General features: G+C 35.3%; 1 protein-coding gene across 4 annotated transcripts; it reads left to right on the forward strand.

Annotated features, from left to right (window-relative positions):
- Nucleotides 1-448: 448 nt before the first annotated feature.
- On the forward strand, nt 449-6,675 carry LOC116011009 (heparanase-like protein 1). Of its 4 annotated transcripts, none has more exons than XM_031250501.1 (10): nt 459-689; nt 1,557-1,797; nt 1,900-1,936; nt 2,179-2,362; nt 2,785-2,930; nt 3,129-3,362; nt 4,706-4,895; nt 5,020-5,145; nt 5,273-5,372; nt 6,074-6,675. In XM_031250501.1, exons 2-10 carry the CDS (start codon nt 1,588-1,590, stop codon nt 6,470-6,472), a joined length of 1,626 nt encoding a protein of 541 aa, XP_031106361.1. In that variant the 5' UTR covers nt 459-689; nt 1,557-1,587; the 3' UTR covers nt 6,473-6,675. The 4 variants fall into 4 exon arrangements, with proteins under 4 accessions (XP_031106362.1, XP_031106361.1, XP_031106359.1 ...); XM_031250499.1 differs by having other exon boundaries at nt 461-689; nt 1,494-1,797; XM_031250500.1 differs by lacking the exon at nt 459-689 and adding an exon at nt 940-1,383 and having other exon boundaries at nt 1,494-1,797.
- Nucleotides 6,676-9,871: the final 3,196 nt, after the last annotated feature.

Below are 9,871 nucleotides of genomic sequence, written 5' to 3' on the forward strand. Positions count from 1 at the left end.
TTCTCTCAATTTTTTTTGAAGTGGTGTTTTTATTTAATTCTTCAATCTTCATATACATATTTCACTAGTCTTGAATGAAAAGTTCAAAAAACCTTAAAGTTAATTTAGTTATATCCATAACTTGATCATACTGTTTTTCAATTTAAAAAATCACACGTCCATCACCACGGATAGATTTGAGCACTTTTTAAACTTAAAATTGTGTTAGTTTAACATTTTTTTGGCGATCTGCCAATTAAGTTGCTTGGTTAAATGTTTGATTGCATAGAGTGGTTCTCATGCCCTCCAAATATCATTTGTAATGGATTTGAATTAATGAGGTTATCCTTTTCAAAAAAACAAACATTAAAATATACTACTCCGTGTGTTTTATACCAAACCCTCGAGAGCGAAAGTTGATGCTGACACATGACCAGTTCCAGGAAAGAGCCCCATGTTCTGCCAACCCATTTAGCATGACGCTATATTATTGACACACTTCTGTTAGTGAGAGAAAAAAAAAAGGATTATCTTTTAGCAAAATTTTGTGTTTCGCGCTTCCCGGTATTGGTGTATGCTGTACAGAAGTTCAGCTCATTAATGGCGGATTTGTAGCTTCTCATCTGGGTTTTGCTTAATTTGAATGCACTTGGCTCTGGGAAGCTTCGGATTTGTCCCTGCGTTTTAATTTTACTGTGTTTTAGCTGGAGGTAACTAAATTGGCCTTGTTTCTATTTCGTTTTCCTTTTTATTTGGCTGCTTTATTATCTGAAAGGGATCTGATTCTTTTGGCGTATCTAATCTTGTTTCTTGATTCAGATTGGGTAGTTTTCATATTCGTCATGAACTGCATTGTAGCTTTGCTTATACGGCTTGAAATTTCTCTTTGATTTGAAGAAACATTTTGTTGGTGTTGTTTGTCGTCTAATGAATGCTGTTCTGCAGTCGCTTTTTCTTTTTTATATTTTATTTCCATAAAGAGAAGAAGTAGAAAGCAAGTCTCCCTGCTAAATCTTTGTCCCCCTGGATAAAAAAAATATTGATGCTTTGCTACTTGCCATTTGGTTGTCTGACATCTGAAGCTTTGAATTAGCAATCCCTTTGTCTTTGTTCCACTCTTCAAATTTGGGACTCGAACCCGTGTTATGTGGCTCTAATACCACTTTTAGATCAAGTGCTTACCACTTACGTCAAAAGTTGTAGCTAGTAGCAAAGTCGCAACTTTATTTCCTTCTATCGTCAAACATTTTTGAGTTGCTGGGTGCTGGACTGGCCTTTTAAGCCTCCGCCCAACAATCCTTCAGCCACTCCGCCCAACAATCCTTCAGCCACTGGGTGTTAGACTTAGCCTTTACCGGCCTCTACCCAACATGATCTTTCATAAATGCACTCATTCTTATAAGGGTACTGATATAATTGAAATGTATGTTACCTTGATTCTAATCAGTCATGGAAATCTGCTGGGTTATACATGTTCATTCCTTCATATTTTCTTTTCCCCTTTGTATTTGCAGTTAAATAAAAAAGCAGAAAATAGGGTTTGTTTATGCAACAGTTCTTCATTTGACTCAATTCAGCTAGTGGTGGAGCTCTGGGGTTCAATAATCAATGCACTTCCCAGCTGTATTGTTACTCTTTTTGGCACTTTTTCCCACAGTATTAACACAAACTGTTGAACATGCTGAACTTTTAATTGAAACAACTGCAAGGATTTCGGATACGGATGCTAATTATATATGTGCTACCCTTGATTGGTGGCCTCACGAGAAGTGTAACTACAACCAATGCCCTTGGGGGTCATCTTCTGTGTTAAACCTGGTAAGGATCCAAATGATAATTATGTCCATAGAGATCATCAGCATTCTTATACACCTCAGCTCAATTTTTTCACATTTCTTAATTGTGTTTTGATCTTTTCAGGATTTATCTCACCCCTTTCTTGCCAAGGCTATTCAAGGTTTGTATTGGTTCGTTATGTGCTTTAACACCTATGCATAACTAAAAACTGTGAAAAATATTACCTTAAACTAGAAAATGCTAATGCTCCTTCTATGTTTTAAACTAGTCCAGCAAAATACGTTTTCCAATTTCATATTGTATCTCACCTTCAAGTTAATTACTATGCTTTATTTTCTTTTAATTAATTAATTTTGGAAACATTCTCCTCTGCGGATGTGTATCTCTTTTTGACCATTGCAGCTTTTGAGCATTTGAGATTGCGGCTCGGGGGTTCATTGCAAGACCAAGTTCTTTATGATGTGGGCAATCTGAAGACTCCCTGTCATCCATTTAGAAAGCAGAAGGATGGGCTGTTTGGATTTTCTAATGGATGCCTACCTATGGATAGGTGGGATAAGCTAAACAGCTTTTTCAAGAGGACAGGGTAATGTATACCTTTTCACAATCCTTTTCTGTCCCCCACTTTGTTTCTAATATTGTATTTACAATAATTCAATTTATCAAAATTTTGTATGTTGTTGATAATTTGTTCTTGCTTCATGGATCGATGTACATGCTAATGCTTTCCAGAAAAAAAAAATTGTTAATACATCAAGTGAATTTCGGGACCTTCGCTTTTCATCCAAAAGAATTCCTTGTTTTTTAAACTTTCCATTCTAGTTATTCAAAGACTTTGGTCGATCTCTTTTCTTTTTGTTTCACTTCCCTAAAAGGATAGCAAGTTTATGTTGTGGTGAGCTTTTTGACAGTCTGCCATGGTTGAGAATTGAGATCCTCGGCTTTGTCATTAGGTACAAACTCATTTCACAATTCTGATAATTTCTTGTCAAAAAATAATTGTTTCAGAGGACTTGTTACCTTCGGTTTGAATGCTTTACACGGGAGACAGAAGATAAAAAAGCAATGGAGAGGAAACTGGCAATCCAGCAATGCCCATGATTTTATTAACTACACTATTTCCAAGGGTTACGAGATAGACTCATGGGAATTTGGTAGAGTACTTGAAATCTATCTATTTATTTTTTTTTGAAACACTCGTGATACTTTATCTGTTCTATACTTTCTCAATCTTTTTTCAGCTCAAAGAATCAATGTCGGGCGGGGACTCAAAATCTATTTGTTCCTGAAACTTGTGCAAATGTCCCCTTCTATAAGTGCTATTGGATCACTATTTCCTTTTGCTGTTGCAGGTAATGAGCTGTGTGGTACAGGTGTCGGTGCAAGTGTTGATGCCGAACTATATGCAAAAGATATGATCAGACTAAAATCTCTCATAGATCAACTGTATAAAGACGTCCACCCAAAGCCTCTTCTATTGGCACCTGGAGGGTTTTACGATAAGGTGTGGTTTGAGAAGTTTCTTGATGTTTCAGGGCCAACCACTGTCAATGCTTTGACACATCATATATACAATCTAGGACCAGGTAAGTTAATAAAAGGGGGAAATGCAATTTTAGTCTCCTTGTTAGCGGTTTTAGTCACTAACTTTTTATCATTGCAATATACACCCCTAACTCTTCAAAAAAGTTGCATTTCTAACCCCCGAAGCAACAAAGCTATTAAAACTCTATTGAAATTTTACTTTTTTTTTTTTGAGTACTACTAAAGCACAACGAGTCAACAATTAGGCTCGAACCCACTCCCATCATCCATATGAGAGTGTTAATCGTGACACCGGATGCCACTTGACCACAAGGTCTTTGACCTATTAAAATTTTACTTAATACATGGTTATTTTAAAATTTTATTATCTTTGTTCTTTATGACATTGTCAGTTTTGGTATTTAATCTGCAAAATAGAAAATTAACAACCTTCTTTCCTAAATTTTTTCCTTTCGAATTGTGGCACATCTTCCCTATTTCCCTACACAACCCAGTTAAAATCATGTTATTTATTTTACAAATGAAATATCGAGACTAAATAAGATTATAATTAAAGAAGAAATATTAAAAAAGTACTAAAATACACATATACTAAGTACAATTTTAATAGAGTTTAATAGTTTTGTTACTCCAGGGGTTAAAACTGTAACTTTTTTGAAGAGCTAGGGGTGTATATTGCAACAGTAAAAAGTTAGGGACTAAAACAGCTAGCAAGGAACAGTTGAGGGACTAAAATTGTATTTTTCCCTAATAAAATTTACTAGCCATTATTATTTATGAATGTTTTGCATTTTATGTAGTTAGAATAATGTATGAAAAGTTATGGGATAAAAGTGAGCCTAAACTCTTGCATTCAAATGGATTAAAAAGTAAAAAAAGAACCTTTTCCCCCTCTATTTTTTTCCGCTCTCAAAACATTTTTTTCCACAAAGATAGAAGAGTCAAATACACTGGACATGGATAAGTGCCTGAAACTGATCAATTTTTAGATCTTTACTAAGGGTGTGTTTGGTTGATGGGTTTTGGTATATAAGGTATGAGTATCAAAGTGAATGTTATTGTTTGGTTGAATGTTATACTACTATGGGTTTGGAATACCCCATTAATTGAAAAACCCATACCCTTATTAAATAAGGGTTTCATTTCCATTCCTCCTTTATTCCCCAACTATTAATAATCATTCCATTCCACTCTACTACCAAACATGCAAAATACTTTCACCAAAACCCATTACCCTTACCAAGTATTTGATACCCATACCGATTCCGATTCCCATGTGCGAACCAAACGCACCCTAAATCCTGGTTTATTTAAATGTCGGGGATCATGAATCTGACAACGCTACTATGAATGTTTGAATAAAACCTTACAAATTCTGTTTCAGGATCCGACCATAATCTCATTAGTAAAATTTTAAATCCCAAGTACTTGGATAAGATATCATATACATTTCGAAATCTTACACAAACCATTCAAGCAAATGGTCCTTGGGCTTCAGCTTGGATTGGAGAATCTGGTGGCGCCTATAATAGCGGTGGTCGTAATGTGTCCAACACCTTTGTCAACAGTTTTTGGTAATTTTCTTTACTATGCTTGAATTTGTATTGAAAATTGGCAACTCAAACACAATTTTGCATTACTACGTGGAATTCTTACATAGATAAGTTATCAACATCTTTATCTGAAATGGAATTTAAGGTATGTAGATCAGCTTGGGATGGCGGCCAAGTACAAGACAAAAGTCTATTGCAGGCAGACTTTAATCGGTGGAAACTATGGGCTCCTTGACACAAACACGTTTATCCCAAATCCTGATTATTACAGGTTAGGCGAATTATTTATAAAATTCAAGAATAAGTGGTGCTGCTAAATGAAATGTATAATGAACTTTTTAAGTTGGTTATTGAAAGATTCGGCTGAATGTGGATTACTCATGTTCCGTTCAATTCAGTGCACTTCTATGGCATCGTCTTATGGGAAGAGGAGTGCTTGATGTTAACAGCAATGGATCGCCATATTTACGTTCTTATGCCCACTGCACAAAAGAAAGAGTAAGCACCATGTGTTTCCATTTATTTGATACTAGAATGAGTCACATTTGTTGCCTGGAGTGTTGAGCATATAATATATAAACATAACATAAATGTGCAATCCAACTATCAGCTTAGATTTTTTAGTTGAGATGAAGCACATGCTTCAATTTGGTATCAGAGCCAAATCTGCAATCCAACTATCAGCTTAGGCTTTTAGTTGAGATAGAAAATTTTTTAATAGAGAATTAGCAGGATGATAAAAACGGGATACCACTTGTTAAGATCAAGTGCTTACTACTACACCAAAAGCTATAGCTCATAGCGAAGGCGCAACTTTATATATATACCATCACCACATTTTCGAGAGGCAGGGTGTTGGACTTGGCCCTTCACCCTTTACTGGCCCTCTGCCCAACAATTTCCCTAACCACTAATTGTTGGACTTGACCTTTCCCTGGCCTCGGCCCAACAGAGCTGTAGTGCTTTAGTATATACATTGATGCATATAGGGTGTTCCAATTTTGTTTGAGATAACCCAATGGGGTAGCTCAAGTGGCAAGTGAGCTCTCTTTGTGGGGAAGAATTCCGGGAAAACTCGGGTTTGATTCCCAGAAGGTGTACAGAGAAAGGCCCCGTGAATTTACCAAAAAAATTCTGTTTTAGATTAGATTCATTTCCAATTTCTGTATATTTAACTTGCTGCAGTTGTGTTTGTACAGGCGGGTGTCACGTTGCTTCTAATAAACCTAAGCAACCAAACGGAGTTCAGCGTTGGCGTTAAATCCACTACAAGCATCAGCTTGCATGCCAGTGCGAAAGCGCAGCACAAGAAAAGGTCGTTCCTGCACGGGCTAAAGCAAACCGTTTCATGGGTAGGAAGTAAGGCATCGGATGCACCATTGTCCCGAGAAGAATACCATCTAACTCCAGAAGACGGGAACCTTCAAAGCAGAAGCGCGCTCCTGAATGGAAGACCATTACAGCTTAGCAAAACTGGAGACATACCGAGTTTCTCACCAGTCCTCGAAGATGTAAGCTCTCCCGTTTCTATTGCCCCCTTGTCCATCAAATTCATTGTATTTCCTAACTTCATTGCTCCAGGTTGCCGGGAGGTTTGACATATATTCTAAGATTCTGAAACGCTTACTAATGTTTTAGTTACATACTGGCATTCTGCAAATGTATTATAGCTTAGCATAGCACCATGTATTACTAGCATATGTTGTTGCAAATTTTCTTTCCACCTTGGCTTGTACTTTCAATATGAATAAATGTTCCAAAATCAATATATATATATATATATTTTCCCTTCCACAGTTTATTTTCTATTTGTCTTGTTTAAGTTGGAAGATTGGTACTGGTAGTTATGGAAATGGAGTAAACTCCAGTCTGTGAACAGGGAAAACAAATAAATAGAAAGGTAAGGAGAATTGTCAAATTGCTATATTTATTAGCGAAAAGGGCAAACAAGCCATCAAAATGTTCAAATTAGAAAAGGCTTCATATAAATATTTGAATTCGAGCAAAAAAGGAATTGACCATTTTTTTTTTCTTTGTAGACTAGTTGCATATTATTGATGCATCTTTCACGTTGAACATTTCTTTTAACCTATTAAGGAATATAAAAATTGGATTAAGTAGAAACTTAATAAGGGAAAAAAAATCGATTAGGGCACATACAAAATAGCGAAGAAAGAAGGGGAGAAGGATTGAGGGGAAAAAAATGGAAGGATAAAGTTTTCTCTGGAAAAAATTGACACCGGCGCAAGATACGTGACCAACACATGCTAATCAAATAGTGCGTGTTAGCCATGTGCCATTATACACACAGTAGATGCGTTGTCTCCCACCCTCTATTTTCCTATTTAAAAGAATTGTTTAAAAATCAAGTCATTAACGGCTTGATTTTTTTAAAGTTGTATTTGTTATTCTATTTTTTAAATTTTTAGTTCAAAATTTATTTTTAAAATTTTTAATTATATTAATTGTTGGTATATTTAGTATTTAAAATTTTGTATTCGATTCCAAATGTTAATTTGTTTTGTAGACGATTTTGAAGGCGAATTTTAATTTATGAAATTATATTTTATAATTTAAAAATTATTTTGTTTCGTTATTTAAATTTATTTTACTAAAATAAAAAACTGAAATTACAATTATAAAATTGAAATTATTAATTGTAGAAAAGTAAATATAATAATAGATAATGTGTAGGAGTGTGGAAGAGTATGACCTACAAAAAGTGGAAAAAAAAAAAGGAGATTGATTGGACAGAATAAGATAGGGTATTATATGGTGATGTGGAGGAGATGGACTGACAAAATGGAGAGATTAGGGAAGAAGGGTTGGTGATGCCCTTAGGTAGATAGTCATGATAGATCAAACAAAGTTATTGAGTTCTCCGTTCGGAATGAGTTCATCTTAGACCTCTAGTTAAATGTAAAGATACTTGCGTCGTCTCATCCAGACCTATGGTAGTAGGTAGCTATTTGAGTGCTTATTTGGTTTTCGCTATTATTGTTGTTGTTGGGGGTTATTGTTGTTGTTATCATCATCATCATCACTATCATCATCATTTGTAGAGCATAGTTATATTTATTTGACATACCACCCCTCATTGTTCAACACTGGTTGAACATGCATTCTTTAGTGTTACTGTAATGAACTTATGTCAATAATGAAAGATGTGTCAACGTCGCAAAAGTGTCGACAATGAATGATGTGTCAAAAACTAGCAAGAGGAAGACAACAACACAAAAAACAAAAGCAATATTTGACTCACAAGTGGCAATACCAACACTGCCTCGGTGAAGGATGATTAAAGGGGAAGCTCTGGTTTCAAGGTGATAAGGCCAAACATGTTTCTAACAATACTAGAGATTAGAGAACAAGGAAGTTGTAAACATGTTTCCACAGTCAAATTCAATAATTCGTTTACTATAATTTTTTTAAAAAATGATTTTTCTAGACTTTTATATCAAGTGTTATACATGTGAAAGAAAGAAAAAAATAACTCCCCATCATTGTAACAGAAAAATAAGTAAATGCATACACAAGTAGTTTAGTTGGTCCTCGAATAATAAACAAGGATATAAGGTTGAGTTTTGACAACTGTAGTTGGAGTTTTTACTAGTCCTAATAAGCCAGCTTAACCATGAAATTTCAGGTCCCCTAGATTATCTTTTAATTGATTTGTCCTCTCACGTAATGAGCCAACTTAGCCATGAAATTTCAAGTCCCCTAGATTATCTTTTAATTGATTTGTCCTCTCACGTAATGAGCCAACTTAGCCATGAAATTTTGAGTCCCCTAGATTATTTCCCAACTGATTTTGGGCCAAGATGATGTTCAAGCAGTTGTTATGCCATGGACTCGGGTCAAGGTGGACCCAGGTCTATGTTCACAATTTCATAACTTTATGTTCACAATTCCATAACTCCATGTTCACAATTTCATAACTCTATGTTCAACAGTATCAAAACTCTATGTTCAACAGTATAACACAATTTTTGAATCTATATAACAAAATTGTGAATATAGAATTCAAAAATTGTGAATATTGAGTAGTATAATTTTGTATATTGAGATATAAAATTGTGAACATAGAGTTCTAAATTTGTGAATATAGACCCGGTTCCACCTTGCAAGGTGGACCCGAGTCCATAGCATAATTTGCCAGAGACGCTCAACTAACCTGGTATATTTTCTCACCAAATTAGCCTTTAAATATCTCTAATTGGGCCTTTATTCTTGGTTGTGAATTATATAACAGTAAGACCTTCAAAAGCAAAGTTAGGCAATTGACCCACTTTGCATCTCTATTCTTCTCAAAGTGCATGGATTAGTCCATTCATTGGTCATGACCTCTTGCAACTTCTTAGCTCTTCAACACGTAATTAAACCTTTGTATATTTGGAGAGGATCTCCTAGCCCTTGGTTATCCTCAACAACAAAAGTGAGCAACTATACACCATCTCAATAAGTTCTAATTTCCCTTGCACAAAAATGGAAACTTGTTTATATATCAGTGTTGAGTATGTCTCATATAAGGAATAGAAGCAAAGTGGAGTGAGTAGGGCCTGTGGTATAGGGGTATTTTTGTGCATATACATGTTTAGAGATGCCTATAAATATATTATTTTTATATTTAGGTATTTTATCGCCATCGCACTATAGTTTCGCACTAGTGGACGTAGACACATTTCTGAACCACGTAAACTTTGTCTTCTTTACTTCCTGCCATTGTTATTGTTTCTTGTTCTCATTAATCGCAACAAATTGGTATCAGAGCACTATTGAGATGACTAGTTCAAGTGTGAAATTTGAAGTACCAAAGTTCAATGGTACATGAAATTTTGGGTTATGGAAGTCTAGGTTTAAGGATTTGTTGGTGCAACAAGGCCTTTTGAAAACCCTGAAGATAGAAAAGACAACTAATCTAGTAGAGTTTGATTGGGAGGATTTGAAGGACTGTGCGGTAAGAACTATTCAGTTTTGACCTTGGCAGCTTCAAAAGA

Source organism: Ipomoea triloba, chromosome 2 (assembly GCF_003576645.1).
Source record: "Ipomoea triloba cultivar NCNSP0323 chromosome 2, ASM357664v1".
Classification (NCBI taxonomy): domain Eukaryota; kingdom Viridiplantae; phylum Streptophyta; class Magnoliopsida; order Solanales; family Convolvulaceae; genus Ipomoea; species Ipomoea triloba.

Coding starts and splice junctions, on each gene's coding strand:
- LOC116011009 (XM_031250501.1), top strand. CDS start 1,588: ATGCACTTCCCAGCTGTATTGTTACTCTTTTTGGCACTTTTTCCCACA. Junction 2,363..2,784: donor AGCTTTTTCAAGAGGACAGG/GTAATGTATACC, acceptor TAATTGTTTCAG/AGGACTTGTTACCTTCGGTT. Junction 4,896..5,019: donor ACCTTTGTCAACAGTTTTTG/GTAATTTTCTTT, acceptor ATGGAATTTAAG/GTATGTAGATCAGCTTGGGA.